At 35.3% G+C, this 27,965-nt stretch overlaps 1 protein-coding gene across 1 annotated transcript; it reads left to right on the forward strand.

The window, feature by feature from the left end:
* Positions 1 to 962: 962 nt before the first annotated feature.
* Positions 963 to 27,965, forward strand: LOC137627668 (mucin-17-like). Its single transcript, XM_068358852.1, has 10 exons — positions 963 to 1,070; positions 18,559 to 19,074; positions 19,824 to 19,975; positions 20,212 to 20,365; positions 20,500 to 20,796; positions 21,984 to 23,123; positions 24,063 to 24,156; positions 25,331 to 25,506; positions 26,401 to 26,527; positions 26,656 to 27,965. Exons 2-10 carry the CDS (start codon positions 18,595 to 18,597, stop codon positions 26,802 to 26,804), a joined length of 2,769 nt encoding a protein of 922 aa, XP_068214953.1. The 5' UTR covers positions 963 to 1,070; positions 18,559 to 18,594; the 3' UTR covers positions 26,805 to 27,965.

Raw genomic sequence — 27,965 nt, forward strand, 5'->3', positions numbered from 1 at the left:
ATTGCAAGATCTTGGATATTTTGCACCCAACATATAAGTTTCACATTGATATTTTGATACCTCAAATTCACCCAGCTTTTATATAGGTGATCTACATTATCCACGAAGTCTCACGCCCTCCTGAACGTCATTTTGGGCGGTGTCCCAATACCCCAAAAGACGATCCTCCGAGGTGGGCGTATGCCCCTTAAGGGCACGGAGCGTCGCTATTGATAATGCTCCGCACATTGAGGGCATCACGATTTGTGACAGTGGGCAAGAAGGGCATATAATGGGTAGATCTCTGGGTACGGAGTTTTTATAAACTTTTTTGTTTTAAACGAAGGCGGGTTTTTTGTCTTTATTCTTCATGAATGGACTGATTATAGAAGATTGAATACACACAAAACCAAATTAGACTTTTATTATGACGGTGTGGTGGGTCTCTCTCTCTCTCTCTCTCTCTCTCTCTCTCTCTCTCTCTCTCTCTCTCTCTCTCTCTCTCTCTCGAAAATCCCGCATATGTGCTAACACAAAGTATTTTTAATGTTATTTTATAGGTTGTCAATATCATGTAAAATATGTATGTATATATGTATACATGTATGTATGTATATATGTATACATATATATATATGCATGTACATATGTACACATATGTGTATGTATGTATGTATATATGTTTGTATATGTATACATATAGGTATATATAGTGTATATATGTATACATATATGTATACATTTTATATATATATATATATATATATATATATATATATATATATATATATATATATATACACCCTAGTCGAACTCATGTTTTGAGTACAATATATGAAGGTAAAGCATTGAATGACTTAAGCTCTACCATTCAGAGCGAGACGAACATGGCGAACAGTACAAATTTCACGTAGGCTTAAGCACAACCATTAGTATGTTTCATGAATGTTGTTCCATCGGAAAGTAATTAAGTTTCTTATTCTTGCAGACACCTTCAAGCCCTCCGGTCGTTCATCGGCAACTTGGTGGACCAGGCGGAGAGGGCCTGCGGATGTGATTGCCACAAACCACCTTCACTCCTGCTTGTCGGCGTAAGTAACTCATTTATAAGTTGCACCAGATGTTCTTTGTGCATTTTTTTGGCTGAGAGCTCATCGGTACAATACTAGTAGTAGTAGTAGTAATAGCAGTAGTAGTAGTTTTGCTGAGAATTAGTAGGTAGCCGTAGTGATGATAGTATCTTTTGCGGAGAGGCGGTAATAGTAGTAGTAGTAGTAGTATTTTTTTTTTTTTTTTTGCAATAAGTTTGGTTCCTGATAATATATTTCCCATAACACCAGATGTTTTTTACGCACCTCGGACTAAGGAGAAATCTCTCTCTCTCTCTCTCTCTCTCTCTCTCTCTCTCTCTCTCTCTCTCTCTCTCTCTCTCTCTCTCTCTGAATGAAAGTGCTCATTACGAGGAAGAAAGGAGCTGCTGCATATCCTTGAGTGAATGGAGGCATGTTAAATGTTACGAGAACTTTGCTCTTCAATTTTTTATTTTTCCCTATATTCACTTTGTGAAAAGAACTCCCAACCTTTGTGCGAGAATAAAGATACCGAGAAGCGTGAAGTCATTACAAATTATATTGTAATATCTTGATGCACTCGTAGTGTGGATCAACAAATGGTGGTAATGCAAATAGATGTAATGATGATGAATACAATGAAATCTTGCATCTCAAACATAAAATATCAATTCAATAAAATGATAAGCTTCCACCACCAAAGACAGGACTCCATAAAAAACTCTACTTCAATGCATTTAAACCACCGCCTCCAATATATATATATATATATATATATATATATATATATATATATATATATATATATATATATATATATATATAATTAAAATTCCTTAAAGGCAATTTCCCTCTCTGCCTTGGAGACTATAGCCTAAGCAGTTTGTAATGACTGTGTGTTGTAACGATCATTCGACAGTCGCTGTTGTCATTAGATCCATCGTCTCGAGTTTGAGTGTGTTTTAATGAGGCAGATTCTTTGAAGACTCATTAATCATTCATAAGGAAATACGACCCTCGCTTGAATGTTCATTGGCTTTCTTTGGCGAAGCCCCACAGTTTCTCTTCATGCAAAATTTCCTCTGGTTATACTTTCCAAAAAGGGACCGGGTTTAAAAGTTAATGGATAGATAAGGCTGGTTGTATAGATTTAGTTATATTTTTGTAATGCAAGTTGATTGTGAAGTCTAATTCCTATTAATATTAGTTATTAATAAGATTGGCTGTCTTGGCTGATAACCTTTTATTATTACTCTATGGTTAAAGTTGGCTTGATTTCCATTCATGTGAATTTCCATTTAATTTCGTACACCACAATTGACCGGATCCATATTCATCGAACTAGTAAATTGCGTCATTTTTTCTTTTTGCGGGGGGAAGTAAAAAGAAAATGCGAATCATTAGAGTATTTTTAAAGCACGCTTTGCCATTCCTTAATTTTCGTATATATCTTCACTTTTATTGTATGTATATTTGCAGTTCTTTCTTTTATTGTAAGATCTTTGTTTCTTCAGGATATGTTATGGGGTGCTTTTAACCAGGTTATTATTTAATGTCACCTTGGAACTTTATTATTGAACACTAGTGTACGCGACATGTAAAATTTATTGATAAATATTTAGATATACGCACGCACGCATGCACAGATTCAATCCTTTCCCCTCATACTTTGCAGACTACAACTCGCTGGTTCTGCAATTTGTAAGATATTGTGGTTTCCGAGTGTGCCTCTCGGGGTACACTCCTCTCCCCCCTCCCCCTTGCCACCCAGCATGACAGAAAATAAATAAATTTTTATAGTTATATAGCCAGACAATTGCTCTTTATTATATAGGGGAGGATTATAAGTTGTGCTGCTTTTGTAAATCTTCAAAGTATGGAGTGATTACCATAAATTTCTAATTAAAAGAATACTTGACCATGCAAGTTTTTTAACACGTTACCTTTGCACACACACACACACACATATATATATATATATATATATATATATGTGTGTGTGTGTGTGTATGTATATGTATATATATGTATATGGATATATATGTGTATATGTATGTATATGTATATATATATATATATATATATATATGTGTGTGTGTGTGTGTGTGTACATATATATATGTATATATATATATATATATATATATATATAAATATATATATATTATATATATATATATATATATATATATATATATATATATATTATAGTGTAAGTCTAAACGAAAAATTACATTGAAGAAACAATAGAGTTTTGCTTTGGATAAGGCGGAACATGAAGTTGAAAGATCTCTGAACCGGCAGATGGTTCTTTTATATCCTTCGGAGTGTCATTTTCTTAATTTTTGACTTCCCGAAGCGTCTGATGTCTCAACCACAGGAATTCTTCAATGCCTGGGGGGAATATTCTTATGAAAAGTCTCATTGCTGTCGTAATTCAGTCGGTGAAATTTGTCAATTTATATATATATATATTATATATATATATATGCATGTGTATATATATATAAATATATGTATATATATATATATATATATATATATATATTATATACATATATTTTATATATATACATGTATATATATATATATATACATATTTATATATATATACATATTTATATATATATATATATACATATATATATATGTATAATGTATATATATACAGTATATTATATATATTGTATGTATGTGTATATATATGTATATATAGTTTGTTAGAAGTAAGATAATCTCAGATACTAGTGTACGTGACTCGGCAAAAAGGGCATAAATATTTCAATAAATATGCATACATTCAGAGATTCAACCCTTCTCCCCCCTTTCTTAACAATCACATGGCAGTTTAACAATTTGTGGGAGATTGTTCTTTCCGAGTTGTATATATAGCCAGCCACTTACTCTTTATTATATTTGGAAGATTGCTTATTAATCTGTGGGGAATTTTAAAAATGATAATGATACAGAAATGGAAGCAGGAATGGTTGTAGGAACAATAGCAACGTAAACAATCTTAATACAGTCATAATGAAATGTACTTATTATAAAGACAATCGACTAAAAGGATGTAGTAATGTTGATGCCATTAATGAACTAAATCCATAATAAAACTAAAGATGCTGTATTATGAAATATAAACAATCCTTTAAACTGACGAAAATGATCGTGTTAACATAGAACCTCCTCCTTGAGATCACCAATACATTCTTTGCACACGAACGTAATTAGACCCGCGGGTCAGACACCCTGCCTTCAAATGACCAGGAAGTGTTTACATACATCAATAACCACGAGTCAGTGCCACGAAAGAAGCACAGACAGAGTCGTATGCAAACACAGGAGAATGAAACAGACCAGGGAGCTGTTCTGTTCTGGCATGTGTGAGTGTGGGTGTCTTGACACGTTTAGATGTTTGCATTGACATGCTCGGTAAACACGCATGCAGTGACTGCTTCGGTTTTCCATGCTGTTGGCGCTTGCACGCTTCTCTCTCTCTCTCTCTCTCTCTCTCTCTCTCTCTCTCTCTCTCTCTCTCTCTCTCTCTCTCTCTCTCTCAATAGACTTCCAGCGGATGTAGTAAACAGTAACACGGTGAACGAGTTCAAGAGTAAGATGGACAAGATCATAACAACTCTCGAAATGCTTGAAGTAAATCGCTCTACCAAAGAGCAAAATTAATGGAGTCTCCGCAGAAAATCTTTGAGACCTCCAAAAATCCCCCCCCCCCTCTCTCTCTCTCTCTCTCTCTCTCTCTCCTCTCTCTCTCTCTCTCTCTCTCTCTCTCTCTCTCTCCTCCCTTGCAAGGTGAAAATCTCAGATCTGAATTTATTAAACTTTAAGAGCAACAATTGAAGTGTTTTTTTTCTTTTTTTTGCAAAAAATTTATTAATCTTTGACAACTTTCTAAAAGGCAATTTTTTCATATTTGAATAAGAATATATTATTACTCTTCATGTCTGAGATATGAATGTATGATTACTTTTCTTGTCGCAAGATAGTTCCCATTATAAATCAACAGAATAGAATTCTTTTGAATATCTATCGTATTGGTCATCGCAGATTTCAAATAACCTGAGGGTACATCCTTTCCAAACACCCGTATCGCTCAGATACAATTGATAGAAATTGATCGAATTATGTTAATTTTCTCCATATGTCATCACATGATTCGTCGTCATGTGGGATTTAAAAGGGGGAATAGTTTGTTATTGTGGCTTTTGCGTCGTTCGTGTGTACCATAATCCTTGCAGAAAGAGAAAGAGAGGTTGGTTTAGTGGTTTATCTAACTTACGATGTGGTGCTGTCTGCGGAAACTTTCTATTTGTAAACGAAGTGAAATTCTTGTATTCGGGAGGTATAGTAGGGCGATGGATAACCTTTCGTTTTGTGCGCGTTTTGTATTTTGTGTTTTCTATGTTTTTCATTTTATATAGATGATACATTTGTGAAAGTTTGTTTTGCTAGTTAATGGTCTTTTGAGCTGCTATTTTCATGGTTTCTCGTGTGGAATAACAAGTAACTTGTTTTAATTGGTAGGTGCCACATGACTTCACTGCTCGGAGCTAAGCCATGATTATTTTTTTTCCCAAGCATTATCAGGCGTTTGTTATACTTTGTGAAAATAACTGAATAGAATTTCTTAAATTTAATAAAATCCCATAAAGTGAGAAGTCTGAAATCTTGGGTCGACTGTTCTTGAAAAATAAGACTTCTCTGTCCTTTGTTAAAGCGTGACAATTTTGCTATTAAACTTTTTTATTATTATTATTTGCGCGGGTGTGTGTGTGTGTGTGTGTATGTATGTGAGTATGCGGGCGTGCGCGCTTTGCGTTTCTCCTATTTTCGTAAATTTCGAAAATTTCATTGCTTCATTTAGCAGTAATACAATGGGGTTAATTGAACGTTTCTTGCTTCCCCGATTATTGCAGTGGATTGGAACCCACCGGTCCCCCCCCCTTTCAACAAGCCGAGCGTGACATCACAAGAGAGAGAGAGAGAGAGAGAGAGAGAGTGAGAGAGTGAGAGTGTCACCTTTTGCTTTTTTTTTTTTTTTTTTTTTTTTTTTTTTTTGTCAGTTAAAATGTGTTTGTATCTAGAGTGATTTGCATGTAGGCTTTACTGTTTAGTCATGAATGTTTTTACGTGTCATTCGTTCGAGATGTGATGTTGAGTCTCCCTGAGAGTGGTTGTGGTGAGCAGTGTTGGACAAACGGCACATGTTTAAAAGAAAGTTCTCAAATAATGTGCCAGTAGCCCCAAGCCAGCTGCATATTTTGCAACAGTTTGAAAAGATTGTTTAATTTTCTCTCCTCTCTCTCTCTCTCTCTCTCTCTCTCTCTCTCTCTCCATTGTATGCAATGATACGCGTACTCACACAAAGTTCTGAGTAACCAGTGTTCTGTAGTGGAGGAAACATGTGTGAGTGCTTTCCCTAAAAACTATAAGCCGACTCTCTCTCTCTCTCTCTCTCTCTCTCTCTCTCTCTCTCTCCATTGTATGCAATGATGCCCGTACTCACTCCAAGTTCTGAGTAACCAGTGTTCTGTAATGGAGGAGGCATGTGAGAGTGCTTTCCCTAAGAACTATAAGCCAATTTCTCTCTCTCACTCTCTCTCTCTCTCTCTCTCTCTCTCTCTCTCTCTCTCCGCGTGCTTTCCTTAAGATTATAGTATGCCTTTTGATCTAGACAGTAAATTATATACATAATTATCAGTCGACCATTGCTGATCGCAACTGAGAAATAACGAGGTAACACTAAAAGCTTGTGTTCATTGCTCCGTTCAAAATATCTTCAGAACAGAACTCCATAAGCTAACATTCTCTCTCTCTCTCTCTCTCTCTCTCTCTCTCTCTCTCTCTCAACTCTTAGAACACTTGTTTTAGTTCCGTCGAAAGCAATGAGCTTTGAAAAAAATTACTTGGTTGTAGAAAATCAATTGCTTGAGAGACATGGGGGAAATACTTTATAATATATAAATATGTACAATATTATATATATGCACATATGTATGTATCCTTATATATATGCATACACACCAGAGAATACGCCAATACCATTGCCTTCATCAGTGTAAAAAAAAAAAATATATAAACTGAATCTAAATTCAGATCTATAAAGAAATTTCAATCATATCTTTCTTGCCCTATTGACAATCGACGTTGTATTAAACATTTAAATCCTCATATAAACTTCTAAGTATCTGGAGAGGAGAGAGAGAGAGAGAGAGAGAGAGAGAGAGAGAGAGACGAATGCTAGAGTATTTTAGATTTATTACAAGTTAAATTCCTTTCTACCCCGCCATGGAAGCTATGGAGAATCTGATAATAGGTCTAAGCTACATGTAATTCAGTATTGTACACAAAATCAAATGGTTCCTATTTGCGATATTGTTGCATTATCCTATGTAAATGGATATCCAATGCAATTCATGTCAGGAAGCGTGTATTTACAGCATTCCACAATATTCTTGTGTAACACTGCTTCCTCTTATTACCTGCAGTCATGTCATGGCAATGTATCACATATTGGAAATTTGCAATGGTCGTTGAAGCATGACAGAGAATCATTACGGTGACGGGTAAAAGTCATTTGTGGTAGAGTTCTCTTGCTTGAGGGTACACTCGGGCACACTATTCTATCTTATTTCCCTTCCTCTTGTGTTAAAGTTTTTATAGCTTGTATAGGAAATATTTATTATAATGTTGTTACTGTTCTTAAAATTTTTTTTTTCTTTCCCTCACTAGACTTTTTTCCTTGTTGGGGCCCTTGGGCATATAGCATCCTGTTTTTCCAACTAGAGTTGTAGCTTTAGCTGATAATAATAACACCAACAACAATAATAATAATATTAATAATAACCCTATTATTTCCTAATAGGCAGAGGTGTATTAGGTTCAAGATATGTGTGATGTTTACTCTCAAGTAATCAACTGATACTCTCACCGTTGACTTCAATTCTTGTTATTATTATTACTAGCTAAACGACAACCCTAGTTGGAAAAAAACAGGATGCCATAAGCCTAAGGGCTCCAACAGGGAAAATAGCTAGGTGAATAAAGAAATTAAGGAAATAAACTATATATATATATATATATATATATGACCCGATCTGGGTCGTATTGGGGTTCCATTAATGTCTGGGAAACATGATTAGAGAGGGATTTCATGCACAAATAATAGCCGAGTTGATCGTTTACACATGCTGTATTCTCTTAAGTTTACAAGGGGCGCCCTTAATTATGATTACGTTACGTTACTAAGAAAAAGCCCTCAGAAAAATGGTACTCGGTTCGGCACACATGTCGGCACCTGGCACACTCTATCGATCTCCAAAACCAGACTGACTGTCCTATGGGGTTTTTACCCAAGCGCCCATACATGGCCTCACTATGCCTGATCAATGATTGGTTGTTTTGACCCGAAAGTCTCATAACAACCAATCGGAAGAGGTTTGGGTGACGACAAGCCAATAACCGTCATTTTCATAGTGCCACATCGTGTGTGTGTGTGTGTGTGTGTGTGTGTGTGTGAGGAGTAATGAATAGAAAGTTTGGAATATCTTAAAACGGTAACAAATAAATGGGGCATATATAAACTATGAAGACAAGCTCAGTCCTCCTGTTAACCATAATATTCCCTTCAACTTTGAACTCCCGAAGTTCCACCAATTCAACTTCCTGTTTAGAAAGATCATTCCACAATCTGGTCATAACTGGAATAACACTTCTAGGATACTGTGTAGTGTTGAGCCTCAAGATGGAGATGGCAGAACTGTTAGAACTAGCTTCATATATTATATAGTACTACGTACAAGATGGTACAATCTGGGAAGATCCAGAAATAAGGGTGGTCAGAATTATGACGAATCTAGAACAACGTATATAAACGACTAATCGTGGAACTAATATAATAGACAGTATTTTACCTATATTTGCACTATTTTGGCAGAGGATGTAAAAGTTAATAATTATGAGAAACTCGCATAAAGTTGATTATTAGTTTTCTTATATTTTCCAAGAGCGTTGCTTCAGTTATCCCAAACATTTACAATCATAACTAATATCAGCATCATCCCCTACGCCTATTGACGCAAAGGGCCTCTGTTAGATTTCACCAGTCGTCTGTATCTTGAGCTTTTTACTCGATGCTTCTCCATACACCATCATCTACTTCGCGCTTCATAGTTCTCAGCCATGTAGGCCTGAGTCTTCCAACTCTTCTAGTGCCTTATGAAGCCCAGTTGAAAGTCTGGTGAACTAGCTCTCTTGTCATAACTAATATAGATATTTAAATTATCATCTGTTAAGATGATTCCTGAGCGTTGATCCAAGTTTATTCCCCGAATTTCCGACCATTAATCTGACGCGTATAATTGTTTCCTTGTCGAGAACAATGGAGAATTTTTTTCTTTTTGGCAAGACGTGAACTCCCACTTACGCTTGGGGCGTGTTTGAAACTCAAGCCCACGCGTCGTTAAAGTCATGGCAGGGACGAATTGTCTGGCGCTTTAATTAGATTAAGATAATGATTCTGGCCACCCTTATCAGTTTGTCTAATCGCATTAAAGAGAAATGTTTACAATTTACTTTAAATACAGATTTTATGGGCTAGTACCTTTGCGCCTAAATCGAATAAAATAACTTCTCAAATAATTGAAGATGTATATATATTACATAACGATTACTAATTTAAATTTCCCTTTAGTTCAGACATGGAAAATCGCTTTGGTTTCAGAAGCACAATTCATTAAGGGTTATAAAATTTGTATTGAATTATGTCAACACTGGTGTATGCCCGTCTCCCAAAAACACACTGGCAAACTAATCACTAATTATAAGTTACATGACGTTTACGGTTTTGCCAATGAAACGCCACGTTACATAATGATCAATCAAAAAAAAAAAAATAATAATAATAATAATATGCATAGTAGGGACAGAATTTTGACAGGAAATACGATAAAATGTGCTATTTTGGATCATTAGTATGGCAAGCATGTTTTTATATTTTTAGTATATAAATGCACCCTTTTCGAGTGTAGGGTTCGTACACCTAAAGGTAATTATAGGACCTTATATTATAGCATAAATACTGTGTAAATTATGACTAATTGAACTTGGTGTATGAGTGACCTACAATGGAAAATGTATGACATTTGAAAGTACATCTATAATTCATTTACTGTCGTACATAATGCTGTACTCCTTAGGCACTACACAATTTAATGATTGTAAGTTAATTACTTATAATTTTCATGCATATTAAAAATCTAAAACTATCTCTCTCTCTCTCTCTCTCTCTCTCTCTCTCTCTCTCTCTCTCTCAGAAACTACCGGAAAGATGTGTTTAGTTTACTGCTTTTTAAATAGACGAACAAAGCGAAGTATCCAGATAGGAACAAATTTGTCTTTCATTGCATTATAATGAAAATATCACATCACGGAGCGCACTTTTTTTTTTTTGTCTCTTTCCTTGGTTCTTTTCGTACACAGCCTCGTTTGTTTCCCACGGGATTTTAGAACAGAGTTGGGGATGGTTACGGTTAAACAACGAGAGAGAGAGAGAGAGAGAGAGAGAGAGAGAGAGCCACGTGGTGATTTTTGTACATGTACATTAGAGGAGGGCTTTACTCTTAAGTATTACATATACAAAATTGAAAAAAAAAAATATTCCTCTGAGGAAGAAATTAGGCCCACTTTATCTTGAGGATTCGAAGAGGAAGATTTTTCAACGGGACATGGAGTTGTAGAGGGGAGTGATATTGTATATATTTTACAAAAGGTCATTAAGCCTGTACTTCGGGGATCAAGAAGTCTGTTCCAAACATCGTAAAAGACGGGATTACGACCATTTGTATAACCAATGGGATATTTGGCTTACATGCTCTCTGTGTTGTATACATCTAATTCCATGTTTATTCTGTTTATATTCGGAGAATGTCTTGTTGAAAAATTTGACCATTTTTGAAAGTAGGGATATTTAACGAGAAACTCGGAATTGTTTTACCAGAACTTGAAAATATTACATTTTTGCTTTTTCGAGAATGAAAATTAGTTAGCGAACTGAAGAACGTACTTAATAATCAAAAGAAATCAGTTCGTTAATTGACTGAAAAACGGTAATAAGCGTAAAATTGTAGTTTTCATTTATGAACTCAAATAATTACCCCCTAAAAACATATTCATTACGTTTTGAAACACGACAAAATCAAGAGTCATATGGTTTAGAAATCATAAGATAAGTATTTTCACTGTAGCAGAAAGCAGAACCCAACCTCTTGTAGTGGGGGTCCTACCATTTGTCATCGTAGCTTTATTAGCTGAAAGCAGAACAACCGTTCTCCCATGCCCCTAGACTCCCGCAGGAAAGAGGGCTAAGGAAATGTAAACAGTTTTGTCCTTTTTCCCACTGTTTGGGGTCGTTATTTTGGGGGAGGAAATGGATCCAACTGCTGCCGTCTGCTTTTCGAGAATTGTTTTGAGTTTAGGAAGACGTTTATTTGTTGTTTCAAATGTTTTTATGAAGGTTGGGTCCGGGACTGCCAGATGCTCTTTTGGGGAGGTTTCGGTATTTCGGCTAAAAGAAACGTTTTTAGGTATTATTATTATTGTTATTATTATTGTTATTATTATTATTATTATTATTATTATTATTATTATTATTATTATTATTGATTATTTATTACTTGCTAAGCTACAACCCTAGTTGAAAAAGCACGATTCTATAAGCCCAAGGGCTCTAACAGGGAAAAATATCCCTGTGAGGAAAGGAAATAAGGAAAAACTACAAGAGAAGTTTAAGAACAACAATAATCATAAAAGAAATCTTTCATATATAAACTATAAAAGCTTGAAAAATAACAAGAGGATGAAAACTTCAAACTTACAAGAGGAAGAACAAGAAAGAATATTTGCCTCAAGGGGAGGAGGCCAGGGTCGGAAGTCAATTTTGCACTACAACATTGAAATTTATACAGAATATTCAACTCTATTCATAGAAGCTATTTCCCAATTTTTTCCCGCCTAAGTTGAATACTTTTTTATTTACAATTTTTTTCCAGTTTTTGGGGGTGATTTTTCACCTTTTTAAAAAAGATATAAATTCCCTCAATTTTGTATAAATTTGAAATATTTAAAAACCAACATGAAGCTTATAGTATAATATATCAATATTTTGGAATGTTTTGTTTAAAATCTTTTTAAATTAGAATTTTTTAAAAACCGTTTAGTGAAGAAAAAACTAAATTTATTTTTGGATATTTCTTTAAAATTTTGTTTCTCCCAAATAAACAATTATATTCCAGTTATTGAATTGCGCAATAATTTAGTATCATAATTCTTTTTAAATTATTAAAGTCGGATCATGAATAACAAGGTTAATACCACTTTATTCCAAAAAAAAAAAAAAAAGACATTTTGAGATACAGCAGATTAAAGTTTTTTTCACTTACCTTTGTTGACAGATCTAATTTGGGTGAGTTTACTGGGCTCCTGGTCCCTTCTCTTATGAACAGAGATATTTTCCCCTTTTAGGTTATTATACTTAACCATTTTGTTCTATATTTTTTATTCATTTGGGGGAGGGTATCATAGTGTGCCAACTATTCATTGTCGCCAGGTCTGGTAAACTAAAATCCCCCGGGTTTGTAGTCCTCTCCTTTCTCTTTCCTGTTTTCTCACACGCATAGTAGTTGTGACAGGGATAATTTTATTATTTTTATTCTTTATGTTGATCAATGCCAATGGAGTGTCATTTTGAGAAGGATAAACTATACAAGGCCCCAGATGCCCTTCCAGTTTCCAGTGCCCGGCCTTCTGGTTTGACTTCATAAAATGAAATCCACTCCATTTAATGATTACTAAAGATTTTAATAAATAATTTTAATAAAGATAATGAATATTTTAGAGAATTAGTTAACAAATACGTGAATTAACCATATAGCCAATGTCTTGTATTTCCATATAGGCCATATTTTTAAATTGGATATTCATCTCTTTATTATTGCTCCAGTAAAGTCCAAGGGGAAGTATTAATCTAACCCTAAATCTAGCCTAGACCTGAAAAAAAGTTGGATTAACCCCAGGAGGAAGCAACATCTCTGAAGATTGTGAGATGGCGCCAGAGATAAATGGTCCGTGAAATCAATGAAATATTAAGCGGAACGAATTCATTTGATGGCGCAACATTTCCGCTCATCACGCAACCGTGACAATTGCTTCGCCTTTTTTTAAAGTCTTTCAGCTTTAAAGGTTGCTCATGAATGGCAGAGGCAAGGGATAGTGACATTGCCTTAGCAATCAGGACAATGCACTAGAGACTAACCATATATGATCAGTGCCCAAGCCTCCTTTCCACCCAAGCTAGGACCAGGGAGGGCCAGGCTGAGTGGCTGCTGATGACTCAGCAGATAGACCTATAGGCTCCCCCAAACCCCCCAACCTTAGCTCACAAGGATGGTAAGGTTGCAGACACTAATGGCACTAACGAGTCTGAGCGAGACTCGAACCCCCGACTGGCAAACACCAGGCAGAGACGTTACCAATCAGGCCACAGAAAGTTGCTAACACTTTTAGGCTTGGGTTAGAATGGGTTCTTTAATCGTTGTTTGGAACACGAGTCAATAATTAACCCTGATAAAGAAATCACTAAGAATATGAAATTCCTCCTGTGTAGAGAATGTGCGGTTCATATAGCCCTTCGTCTCTCTCTCTCTCTCTCTCTCTCTCTCTCTCTCTCTCTCTCTCTCTCTCTCTCTCTCTCTCTCATTGGTATATGATTACCATTTTCCTTGCTACATTTTGCCTCTGGAAATAATCGAATCCTTCGCGTGACCTTTATTAATTTTGATGAGAGCCTTATTGCGTCTCGTAAAAACGCTAACAGATTCAAGTCATTTAGCCTGGGCTAAATGCATACAGTACCTGCATTGCTTTAGAAACAGTACCTGTATTTACAGTTTACTTGTGAGTTTGGTAATTAAAAAAAAAAAAAAGTAGAGGTTCGTCTGCCTCGTTGATAGCTTTCAAAGTATTAATACCTTAGTAGAAAATTACTCGAGACCTAGAAAGAACGTAATATTTATATAAAGAGCAAGATTATAAGTAATGTCTTGTTAAGCTACCCAAGGTTTCAACAGTAGTGGAATTGAATCTAGGACCATTATATTAAGTAACGCAATAACAAAGGTTGTGGTGGCCAATGTGGTAACGTCCCTGGCTGGTGAACGCCAGACTAGGGTTAGAGTCCCGCTCAAACTCGATATTTTCTTTTATCCCTGCAACCTCACCATCCTTGTGAGCTAAGGGTGGGGGTTTGTGGGAGTCTGTAGGTCTATCTGTTGATTCATCAAAAGCTATTGCCTGGCACTCCTTGGTCCTAGCTTGAGTGGAGAGGGGGCTTGAGCACTGATCATATTTATATATGGTCAGTCTCTAGGGCATTGTCCTGCTTGATAGTGCAATGTCACTGTCCCTTGCCTCTGCCATTCGTGAGCGGCCTTTAAACCTTTAAAGAGTGGGAAGTTATTCTGTGAAGATAACCAATCTTGAACACATGAGTGGGAAGAACAAGAGCTGGTCTGGAAAAAATGTGGTATCAAAGGTCAAGGGAGAGAACAGGGCTCGCCGTAAGACATCGCGAAACGAGTTCGTCTAAGAATGAAGATATTTACTCTGCGTACATTGTATGTTTTGTGCCATGAATCCTTGTTTGGGTTTTGTCAATAACAGAATTAGTCTGGTCATGGGTACATTGGCCTCATAGTACTAACGAAGTGTTTTAGGAGGTTGTTAGAAAATCGTAAATGGTTAGTGGCAAATACTATTGCCGGTAGATTTTGATTATAAAGTAATTTCCTTATCCTTTGTAATTGTTCTCTTAATGTCATTGCGCTTCTCTCTCTCTCTCTCTCTCTCTCTCTCTCTCTCTCTCTCAGGTTCTTTAAACTGTATCCACTGGGTTCTTATGCAGTACTCTTATTTCAATACACAGACATCGACTCTGATGATAGTCATCTATATTTTCTCATGTGGATGTCAAATCTTCTTGTATACAGAATGTACTTTTCACATGCACGTGTGAAAATTACCCTTTTTATATCTGGAGATTACTGTCATAGAGGCAACAGGTAATTTCCCACTATTAAAGTTGCTACGAAGAAATGATGTAGCTACACTTGGTGCTTTTAATCTACCTACGTGGTTATGTCTTGCATTTTCTTAAGAGAAATTTGAAACATTCTGATTTTAATGAAGGGTTTTATCGTATAGTGTCATGATTGTAGATAACACCGAGCAGCAATGGTAGCCATGGTAATCTGCTGTCCACCATCTTCTTTGTCTTGATGATTACACTAAAAAGAACATGGTTACATGTTACACTCAAACGAGCAAGACTATTTTACCTAAACTGTCAGCGCAAGTGTCCAGATATTTACGGAATGTAACTAGTTTTATTTGTTTTTATGCTGATTTGATTTAATAACCTTACCATTGGTTTGTTTTATGTTCCGTGTATTATTTATTCGTAGATTATATAATTTTCGAATTTTATTACTTAGGATATATATACTAGTTCTGTTAACAGCCAAATATATTGTTCGTATATTTGAAAATGTAATTTCATCTTCAATCTAGTGCTCTCTCTCTCTCTCTCTCTCTCTCTCTCTCTCTCTCTCTCTCTCTCTCTCTCTCTCTCTCTCTCTCTCTCTCTCTCTCTCTCTCACCGTTTTTATCATTGTTTTCTCCTATGTTGCTTTGGTTTTCAATTTACCATAATTATGAGTGCTTAAGACTTGAAGATAAGTACCGACGAAGCGTTGAAATCATTGAAGATTTTATTTTGCTTTCATCGCACTTTTTTTCAGATGCTTTAGAAGAGAAAAGATTACATCCTTATGGTACAGAGAATTGTTTTAATTTGGAAGTATTCAATATTTATTTTCAATAGTTTAGAGAATGGCGTATTTATAATATAAACAGTGATTTGAAAAGGGTGGCTGGAGGGTAAATGTTGATAAGACTGAAGCTATGGTAGGTCGTAAGGAAAGTAAAGACAGGATACCCATACACGAAAGTAGAGGAACAGTTATGAAACAGGTAGAACAGTTTAAATACTTGAAATCTACTGTAAATCAGGAGGGAGGATGTGAGACAAGTTGAGAATAGTAGGATAAAAAGCATCATGGGGAAAGTGGAGAGAGGTAGCAGGAGTGGTATGTGATAAGAAAATGCAATCAAGGTAAAAGTCAGGCTCTATAGCACAGTAATAAGACCAGTGTTAATGTATGGATCAGAAACTTGGGGTTTAAGACGAAAAGAGGAAGCAAAGCCTGAGAGAACAGATTAGAATGCTGAGGTGGATTGTGGTAATATCTTATCTCTTGAAAATTGGAAAATGGTAAAATAAGAAGAATGGCAGGTTAGTGAAGATTACAGAAATGATAAGTGTCACGATTGGGATGGTGAGAAGGGAGTGAGGAGAGCTTGGGAGGAACCTGTATGGGGGAGAAGATCAAGATGGAGGGAGAGAAGTAGGTGGCGAGATAAGGTGAAGGATGATATGCAGATATAGAGAGAAGTTTGGTGGAAGATGATGCCTTTGATAGAAGGCATTGGAGAGGACGCATCAGGCAACCGACCCCTTGATTTAGGGATAACGGTGGGGACGAAGCAGCAGTGATTTCAATATTTTCATTTTACCTCTTGCTTTAAACTAAAGTATTGTCACCTTTTTTTAGGATGACTGTTCTTGTGCAGATAACGTTCTAATATAACGTGTAATATACTTGATATCATAACCTTATTCATGCTCTGCGCACTCCCTTTGAGAGATAAGTTCACCAAACGTTCAGCTTGGCTCCACAAGCTACTAGAAGAGTTGGAAGACCCAGGCCTACAGGGCGGAGGACTATGAAGCGCAAAGTAGATGATGAATGGAGAAGTATTGAATTAAAAGCTCAAGTTAGAGACGACTTGCGAAATGTAACCGAGGCCCTTTGCGCCAATAGACATGGGAGGAGATGATGATGATTCATATATGGTTTTGACAGGCATATGTAATTTTCCTGCGTGAGCCTGGGGGAAAGTTTTAATGAGCGCAAAGTGAGTGAGGAGCACTCATGCACGCTCTCTCTCTCTCTCTCTCTCTCTCTCTCTCTCTCTCTCTCTCTCTCTCTCTCAATGTGCATGTGGTCTGAAAGTAAAATAATACTTGTTTTAGTTCCGTCGAAAGCAGTAAGCTTTAAAACATTATTTGATTGGATTTTTAAACAAATTAATTACGTAAGAGATATTGGGAAACAGTTTTCAAGTACAGTAGCCCCATGCTCTAATCATTAGTTCATTTTAGAAACACTGGTAATTATACGCATGATTTATTGTTTAATTACCCTTCTTGTGGCAATTATCGTGGAAATATAACTTGGAATTCGGACTACCTTATTTTGACAATAGTTCTGTATGACGAGTGTTCTTTGATAGATATGACGTGAAATATCTCTACGTTGTGTTGAGTAAATTGATTGACAAGTAAATCATCCAACCAAAGACCGCCCAAGGCCTAATAGCCCAAGGGCATACGACTGCGACTCACTTTTGAGATGTATTTCCACATACTTTTTGCTCTGGACCGTATATTTGCAATGTGAAAACAGATTTTGTAAAGGCAGTCTTGATGAAAGTTTTATTCTTGATGCATAGTAATATGAATAATGGATTTTTTATTTATTTATTTTTTACTCATAGTTATGCTAGCATTTTAAGTTTGTTTTAAAGATGCCTGTTTCACAGTACGAGTTCTATTTAAAGTTGTCTGCTTTTGAGAACATATTCTTTAAATTGATACCTAAAAAGGCCTGAATGATTATGGTAAAGCCAGTAAGCTTTTTCTTTTTTTTAATATGAAGGTTGCTGTTATTGTATATTCTGTGAATTTAGTTTTATATAGATAATGTTCAGTTGAAAGACTATATTAGTGTGGCTGAGTCATGAACTTTTGAAGGTGCTGTAAGGTGCGTAGCGTTCCCATACCAAATAACTGTGTGTATGTACAGTAACTTATTTTACTGCCTGTGCACGTCGCCCATATATCAGTGTAAATACATGAAGTTCCTTATATTGTATCAGTGTATATGCATATTTTAATGGCTTATTAATTCTCAAGAAATTTCCTTTCATAATATGAATTTGAATATGTTTGCAAGGATGCTCCAAAAAAACGACCGCTCTGTTATTAAAGTAACTCTCTTCATTTGTTTCTTTTGTAAAGTTCAGAGTGATAAACTGTGATGTTTAATATGTCTTAATCTTAAGCAATATTATGAGCAATAGTAGGCATTTGGGGCCTCTTCAGATTTATGTTTTAGTTATGCAAAGATTTAACTTTTAGAATATTACTTTAAATATTTATTTTGGCTGTTTAGATGTGAAGTATATTTTGACATGAAAGCTGAATATATATTTTTTTTGCATTTGGAACAAACTTATGATTTTGACTGTTTTATTTCAGCCTCCTGGAGCCGGAAAGACATATCTGGTGAAACAGATGGGAAATGTTTGCGAAATGCCCCTCTATGGCGTCCACACGAACCAGGTCCACAGTGCATCAGCAGTACGCAAACTCTTTGACCAAGCCCGGGACAACTACCCATCTCTAGTCTTCATGGATGATGTGGATGCCATCTTTTCGAACCACGACGAAGAGCCAAGCTGCCAAGCCCAGATTCAAGCAATTAGAGATGAGCTCTTTGCACAGCTTGGTTCTCGAAAGTTGAAAATTGACGACCCCAAGTCTTCTAAAAATCCTACAAACTGTGTCCTCAGCAGTGGTGGGGGCCGAGGAGCGACAAATGGAGTAGATGGAAGTAGAGCTTCAAGCAGGGCTTCGTCCAATCATTCCAGACCCCGACCCTCGGCCCCACCCGACGACGAAGAGGACGTCTTGCAGGATGATGAGAGCGCTTACCCTGACAACAACGGCATAATTGTTGTAGCTGCCACTAGCGCTCCATGGCTCCTTTATAAGGTAGGGCTTAGTTTTCAAAATTTTTATTTGTAGATTTTTTCCATGCCACCTGACAAGACAACTCTTTCTGGCTATTGCTTATTGTTCACGTCTAATATGTGAAAAATATTTTTAATTCTGCATTTTGATTTTAGGTTGAAACAAGGACAATTCAATAATTACCTTTTATATGCTTGTATGATTATTTCTTGTGATCTGTAATATTTAAGAAAATATCGGCTGTTCAAGTTTCAATAGCATAATAATCCTGGAGCCCTCTCGGGATAAAGATTTCTCTATTTCTATCTGAATTTTCTGGATATCAGTTGCATTAACAAATGCTGTAGCTGTGTAAGTTACAGGTCCTAGAATTTTGTTAATATCAAAATCTTACTGAAAATCTAAATGGGAGATGCTGATTTCTATTAAATAGGTTTGGTACTTGAAGGCCATTGTGCTACTCGTACGGGTGCAACATAACACGCAATTGAAAATTTATTTATTTATTTTAAACAAATGGTATAAGTGTAGTAAGATTAATTAGGAGAATATTTCTGTGTAACAAAATACTTTTTGATTTTGGTTGTAATTTTCCAAGAAATACTTGAAAATGTAATATTAAGTAAAAACGGTTTTCTTTTGATTTAAAGATTATTATTGCTGATGATATTTAGTTTATTGGTGCAATATGTAACACAGTTTCATACGTTGCACATTATTATTTGTTAACCTTTTTAGCAGGATTGAACTTGCATACATGTATATTGCAGGATCACGAGTTGTTGAGTCGCTTTCGTGGGGTTTATCTTGTCGGTCTCCCTGATAAACAGACAAGATATAACCTTTTGAAGTCTCTATTTACAAATGTGCACCATAACCTCTCAGACCAAGACATTATGGTTGTGGCTGAAAAGACAGAAGGGTGAGTGACTTCAGTAGTTTCTATTACATTCTTGCAATAGCAGGAACTGTAAAGTATTTTCTTTATTTAATGTGTTTTTCTAATTTTTGTATAATTTTGTAGAAATCTGATTACAGTTTAAGTATTGCTACGTAGCTCCTAAGAATAAACAAATTGAGGAAAATAATCAATGTTGCTTAACAGTATTTCTAACATCTACGTTTCTAATAATGTTTTTTTGTTTCTTTTACATATAGGTTTACACCTGCTGATTTGATGGTGGTGGTGAAGACTTTAACATATCGCCAGTTTTCATTTCTACTGTCAATGACAGCACATGGTGGTTCAGTTGGCTCAAGTGAATTGGGCTCCTCTGGGTCACAAACCCCACTATCTTCAGAAATGTCCGAAGTAAGTTCAGTGTTTGAAAAAAAAAAAAAAAATGATTTCTGGTTGATGATAGTCATTGTAGTTCATTGGCCCTTTTTTGTTTATGAACCTTGTTACTCAGTATGTAATTTTACATTTATTTTTCTCCTTTGCAGACTGCTTCGGAATCTGATTTAGATGGACTTCCCGAGTCAGAGGGCCATTTGAAGCGTGGCACTGTTTCGGCATCGGCAATAGCTGCTGCAATGGCGGCAGCTGCTGCCAGTGGAGCTGTTCCAAAAAAAGACATTAGACCTATTGTCAGTAGCCATGAGAAGAAGACCATACCATCAACATCTAACAAACCACCAATCACATTACTCACAAATGATTGGGACTCAGAATCTGAAGAGGAAGAAGGAGAAATTCGAAATCCAAAAGATTTACTAGAGCACAAACAAAAGGAATCTATGGTACTGTAATTTAATATCTATAATATAGTAGTTAAGAATTATGGTTGAAGGGAATCTTTGTTAAGATATGAGTTTTGTCTTTCTTATGGGTCTGGTCCATTTCAATTCCAGCACCATCAGAGTTCATTGTGTCTGCATGCAGTTAAGTGAATTTATGGAAATATAATTTTCATTCTTAAGTGAATCTATCTCCTTTTGTTTAATTTATTGCTATCTGTAACAATTAGCCTCTATTTAAAACTTAAATTTACTTGGCAGTTTTGCATAATTTTGTTTCATAAGCTTTTTTTTTTGAGAACAGAATGGTATGTACAAGTAGTATTGAAAATTTCCCCAAAATTATCATTTGCAATGAACTTCAATATGAAAAAATTTAATTAATTTATTCTTTAGCATTTTTTATATACTTTTTGTATAAATGCATTTCATTATTTTAGTAAATGTAGTGTTTTTCTTCTGAGATTCTTTATAACATTTGCAACTTTTACTAGTCATTAAGGCTTAAGTTGCCAATATTTATTGGCTTAGCATAAAAGCTATTTTGTCATGCTATTATGTAGCAAACATTTATGGCTAGAAGTTTGCCTTACAGATAAAAATATATGATCTCTTCAAGATAGAATGGAGTACCTTGTACAGTTTTTGTTCTCACCCATATAGCCCAGATACATTATTTTCATCTTTTATTTGTTTCATGATTTGAAGTTCCGATGTATTAACTAAGTTTTTCTGCTTAATGAAAACAAGAATTATGGGTAGTGTTCTGGGTGTTTTATTAATTCTGGAACAAATTTAACATAAGCATATGGATCTCCAGATATTCAGTCGTGCTTGGTACTCTAACTTATGAAATACTACAGTAATTCAATTTAGATATGGAATGAAGTTCATGCATAGATGTTTAATGCTGGTGCAATTCAAAAGTTTGTATGCAGGCGCGCACATTATGTTTTCCCATAGTATTTCATATTGATGTAAATTGTGGTATTGTACAAATTAAATATCAGCCACACTATTAAGTCGGTGGTCTGATTAACTACTTAATAATATAAGAAGAAATGATGGCATATGTTTTTTTTTAAACCATAGGATATATATAAACCATATTTCAAAGATATGTTTAGGATGATGAAAATATATTCAGTTTCTCTTTGACAGCAAGAACTATATTTATTTCTTCTTTTCAGAAAATGAAAGCTAAGGATTCAAGGCTTCCAACACGTGTTTTGGATGATTCATTGGTTTTAAATACTCCCAGTACTTCAGACATGAAGAAAAGCCCAAGAGATGGTATGTGTGTGCCCTCTCCAGATTCTGCCATATGCATGTCCAAGGGGGGTGAAGATTTCATGGAACCGAAGATCTCAGCTAGGTTAGAAAAAACTGAAGGTCCTTGTAGGACCCCATCAGAGAGCAGTAGTAGTGGAGTTACGTCCTCAGGCTGTGATAGTAGTGATAGCAGTGCAATAGTTGACGACAGAGTGCAAGATACCTGCAGTCCACCTCCCATCAGTAGTGACAGTGAAACTGATGGAGATGAGACTGTGGTTTCTCCTAGTGTAGAGAGTGAAAGGACTACAGAGGAAAAACCTAAAGAATCCTCTGAAGAAGTTAAGGCTGAGGCTGATATGGACAGCATAGAAAAGGAAGAGGTAGTTAAGTGTGATGGTGCTCAGGGGATGGTTGGTGAAAATAAGGAAGACTTGGATAATGAAATTAGTAATGTTGAGGAGGAGGATAGGTCAGTTGGTACTCCTGTGGAGTTTGAATTGCATTACAGTGAGCCTCCTGAACCTATGCGTGATGACAACTGTGCCATTGATAGTGACAGTGACGGTGAGATAGCAGAAACCCCTCGTTCAAGGGGTCGACGTGTTGCATTTTCTGGAATGTCTGCGATGGAACCACTTTCCGTAGATGTTGGGAATGATTGCGGACCCCCAAATGTGTCACTTGATGACCTACCACCCAATATTACATTGGCATCATCAAATCTCCCCGATTCTATTCTTAATGACAATCATCGCCAGGAATCTGCACCTAATGCTATTCTCCTGAGTCTATTAGCAAGACCCTCCCCTGCTAGGTCTGACCGTCATGATCATCCATTAGGTGAACCATCAGATCTAGCTTCGTTTCTGCACCCAGATCCTGATCTCGATGAAAATAAAACCTCTACTCCTATTGAACCCCTGGGAACTCTCACCCCAACTCCCAATTTAACACCAACACCCACACCTACACCTAGTGAAGGATCAAGTCACAATGGCACGGTGGGTAGTTCAGGCAGTGGCACCCATGCGTCAGTTGGTTCCACGAGCAGTGAGGTAAGATGGATTTCTAAACCATTTTGTGTATTGGAATTAAGCAGGAATCTTCAAAGATAAAATGGAGGGTAAAATACCTACATTTTATCTTTGAAGATTCTACTTAATTCTAATATATTAAAAATTTGCTACATATTTACAGGACAAGAGAAGCTCACAAAATTGTAGTACAGTACTGTATAGTACAGTATATAAAGTCATAGTTCAGTCCCATTTCCATAAATGGTAACCTTTGTAGGATACAGTATTATGTAAAGTACAGTACCTGAAATTCTCTCTGTATACTTTGCCGATTCACAGTGAATAGAAAAAAAATGTACATTTTATTGGAATTGTAATTAGTTTAGGGGTAAAAGTCAATTGGATGAGATTATTTTTGTATGCTTATCATTTGTGAGCACTTAAAATATATATATGTTCATCATTAAACACCAGGTAAAATGTATGCCCTTATATTTGAAACCTAATGCTAGGATTTTTTCCCACTGTAATGATTAAAGTTACCATACTAGACAGATAACGTTGCTATTTTCCCCTTTCAAAACTAGTTTTTGTGTTTGGGGTGGAATTGTTCCTGTTAGTATTTACTAAAAGGATAGGAAGTAGCTTGAAGGCTTTTATTTTATTTTCAAGCCATGTAGTGTTAGCAAAATGTTAATTTTCATAGTTTCTTGTATTCATTAGTGGTCCGATAAAATTTAGTCTTGTATTCATTAATATATTGAATGTGAATTTCTCTTAATATGGCAATTACATGTTTTACTAAGGTAATACATTAGTGTATTTTGTCTGTGCACATTACTTTAGATCATTTAATTTCAAAACTTCAGAAAAAAACAGCAGTAAATATCATGAGCATAATTTTTAAGTTAGTAGTTGCTATGTTTAAAGCAAGATTTTTTGTTTGAATATGTTTATTAAACTACATCTGTCTTTCAGGTTCACAAGAAGGAAGATAGTGATTCTTCCTTTGACCATAGTGATGGTCACACAGTTCCTTCAGATATCTCCACCGCAACATGCAATGAAACTGGTAAGTACTATCCATCAGACAAAGCTTTGCTAAGGATGTTCGCTTAAGTGTATTAGTTCAGTTTTCACATTATATGGGTATGGGAGTAGTTTATTAAATTTTTGGGTAAGCTTTAAAAACAGAATGAAGAGGTTGAGGACTTTTGCACCCATAAGAATCTAGTTAACCAGAGGTTTAGATGGCATTTAATCAGGCTGCCGAGTTAATAAAGAAGTGTAATTTCTTTTCTAGAAGTGAAGATTGTACAGTATTCTGGGGATCTATTATTCATTCTGTTTACAAACACTGTAATTGGATTTGATTAGTCTTTCATGTGAAATCTTCTCATTCCACAATGTGGTATTGAGCTTGGTGATTTAGAATGATGATGACATGTTTAGTCATATTCTTGACTATGTTTTACACTTTTGTTTTCACATTTATGAATCCAGGTTTTATTACATAGTACTAACATGCAGAAATACAAAAGTTGTCTTTTATGATGAAAAATGTAAATTCAGAACCGTAATTGTGAGAAGAAAGTAACCTCGAGTTTAGAAAGGGAAACTTGCCAGGATGTTACTGACTGGAGCTAAATTTATGTTAACCATTTCATTTTGTATTAATACTCTTATTTGTTATACTGTAATAGGTTTAGGAAGTCTTAAAGTCAATATCAATCTTTACAGCAGTATTAAATTATTTGTTCAGTTGCTACAAATAACAGATTGCAAACTTGTATACCAAATTTATTTCTGACAAACTTGAGCTTTGTGTTTATTTTAAAATATTTACATTATACAGTATCTTTTTTTAATATGGATTCAATTAATGCTTTTGATTGATAACTTATCATGTACAGTGAAATATGTGCTGTGTAGGTATACAGTAAAAGATCAGCCTGAATTTTGTGGTAGCTGATTCCCTTGTTAATTTTATATGTGGAATGATTTACACATTTGATGCTCATTAAATCAACAATTTCAAATTTAAAGAAATGAACAGTCAACTTTATCTGGCTAACCTAATGTGCTAATTGTCTAATAAATTAATTCATTAATTACATGAAACGTCAGTAGAAATTTTGGATGTTCTTTAAACTGTTATTTTTCATAACTTTTTTTTTCTAAGTGATGAAGAATATTTAATACTGTATTTGTACTCTTAGAATTCATTATTTTTTTTACTACTACAGGAGAGACCATGGAATGCCGAACAGATTCTGATGAGCGACTGCAAGAATTGGATGATCACAATGATCATCCAGATTCTGCTCGTGGAAATGAAGCAAAGGCTATGGCTAGAGGTGGATTGAACTCCCTTCTGAACATTGAAGGATTGGAAAACTTGACCATACAAATCATTACTTTGGTTAGTTGAAACATATTTCTTGAACCCATGAAATTCTTACATTTTTTACAATATCAAAATTAATCATGACTTTCTGTACAGGACAGGAAGAGCTCACAAAATCTTATTTCAGTATGTAGAATCATGGTTCAGTTGCATTTCCATAAATGCAGATCTTACAGTCTGTAAGTTATGTGGGGCTCCTGCTGCACCAACATTTTGGCCTTCTTCTGTACCTGTTTGTGGCTCCATTTTGGTGCCCAACCTCCTCTTAACATTTCTCTCATAATGTTACTTAAGGGTTTTCCATCAATTGCAAGAACTTCTGAAGGCTATTTAACTATATGGATCTCTTTGCTTTTATGGTTTTGAATTGTACTTCCTTTTATTTTTTATTCATAACAAACAATACCGGTATCAATGACCATCGAAGTCAGGATGCCAGAAAACTCAAAATCAGCCTGTTTACCCAGGCACTTTCATGCTAAAAATGGGTGTCAAGGTCTTCTGTTTCTCACACACATTAGAAGAAAATAAATTGTTAATGTTATTAACATGTATCTCTCAAACGGTACTGGTAGTTGGTCTGTTGCTGGTAGGGGATATGTATTGCTTTAGCAGTCAGTTAACAGTTGTGTTAAAAATATCAAGATGTACAAATAGCTGCACAAGACAAATAAAAGCAGGTAGAAGAGCAGTAGGAAGTCCAAGAAAGTTATGGAAATGTGCATGTGGAACTGGACCAGAAAATTAAAGCAGAAAGTTTTTGGAAGATAGTGAAGAAAACTCACTAAGGGAAATATGTGTAAACATATGTGGTAATATTTCTATATCTTTTATCTTTTAAGTGAATTATTTTGAATTACATTTAAAAATAATTCGTAAGTTTGAAGCTGTTTTGATTTTTTTCCTCAGGCCGAAGTTCTTGAGGTCGTTTCAAGTGGCTATAGAAGTGTCAGTGATGAGGAAATCAAGCGATATACAGATTTTATGGTGTGGTTTTCAAATGTAGCCAAGTCTGCATGTCCACACTCGAAAGAAGGTATGTTTTGTCTTCCAGACTTTATAGAAAGTATCATTTGCTTTGTAAAATATTGTTATAAAACATGTCAATTTGGAAATTGCAAAGAAATTTAAGAATCCTTAATTACCAAAGTTTTTTTCTTCCAGGCTCTAAAAAGGCAAATGCTCCTCCCTTGGATGATATCAGTATAGATTCAACTGTTTATGATACTCCAAGCCTCATAAAGAAACGTAAAGGTCCTCTCCGGAAGTTGGGCCGGTTTCTTCTCAAAGCATTAATGTTCATCCTAGATTGATCTATATTTGGCAACCACTGAAATTTGACATGCATTTTTAGTAAAAAAAAATGGCTTTGGAATAGACCCGTACTAGTCGTAAACTTTTAACTCGATAAATGTTTGGGACGGGGCTTTTCAGTACACTGCTACATTACAGTGTTTCATATACAGTGCAATGTTGAAATAAGAGAACAGAGGACAGTATGCATTTAAAGATAGTCTACAATTTCTTGAAATGTATTTATGCAATGGAAATTAAAGTTACATATGCTTTTAATGGTGAAGGCCATATATAGTGTATTCAGGTTCATTAATGCAGCACAGGAAATCGGTTGCAAATGAGGCACAAGAGACCTATGTGGACAACATAACTCTGGTTCCTCACGTGTTTCTTCGGGAGTGAGATAACAAGGGAGTGATGTTGGTCTGATTGCTGGCATCTTTATTATCAAAGTCAAGCCATTTTAAGTTTTGAGTGTTATACAGTAAAGGGAGGTATTTTGGTTTTAAAACTTTTAGACATTTTCAATGTAAAGCTTTTATTGGGGAAATGCTTGCTTTTCCAGCTTACTCTGATGTAGGCATGTAAGTCATTTGTATAATACGTAATTTTCTAAAATGTGTTCCTAGTAGGAGTTATCCTCTACTGAACCCAAGAAATTGGTATTAGTTAACATAGCTGTAATTGTATATCTTATTTAAATTCTTAAGGCTTTGGCATGTCTATTTAAAAAGACAAGAATATTGTTAGAGCAATGGCCATTGCAGAAGATGAATGTTATTCTTCATACTCAGAGCTGAAAATAATTGAGCTTGTACAAAGTTATAGTGTTTTTAAGTTTGCAGGTGAAATGCATTTATTGTAAAACTTGTTGTTATATCTCTACCAGGTATTATAATGCCAAGGCATATAAAGAAACATATCTTTATAGTTGTTGATCCCTAAAAATATATAGTTAGTTTCAGTTTCAACGGAACATTAATACTCGTGTCACAAATACCTGTAACTGTTTAATATTCAAGGATGTCAATGACATACTAGACATTTTCCCAATATATCCTGGTATAACAGCTTGTAGTTTGTAGTTGAGTATACTTTTGTAAAATAAAATATTTTCTTATATAAGAATGAAAAGGTTTAGATTATTCAAAAAATAAAAATATACATAAGTTATAAAA

Source organism: Palaemon carinicauda, chromosome 35, assembly GCF_036898095.1.
Source record: "Palaemon carinicauda isolate YSFRI2023 chromosome 35, ASM3689809v2, whole genome shotgun sequence".
Lineage (NCBI taxonomy): Eukaryota > Metazoa > Arthropoda > Malacostraca > Decapoda > Palaemonidae > Palaemon > Palaemon carinicauda.

Bases quoted from the DNA above. Each gene is read 5' to 3' on its own strand.
- LOC137627668 (XM_068358852.1), top strand. From the start codon at position 18,595: ATGGGAAATGTTTGCGAAATGCCCCTCTATGGCGTCCACACGAACCAG. The intron at 20,366-20,499 runs GTAAGTTCAGTG...TCTCCTTTGCAG, and splicing joins TATCTTCAGAAATGTCCGAA to ACTGCTTCGGAATCTGATTT. The intron at 26,528-26,655 runs GTATGTTTTGTC...TTTTTCTTCCAG, and splicing joins ATGTCCACACTCGAAAGAAG to GCTCTAAAAAGGCAAATGCT.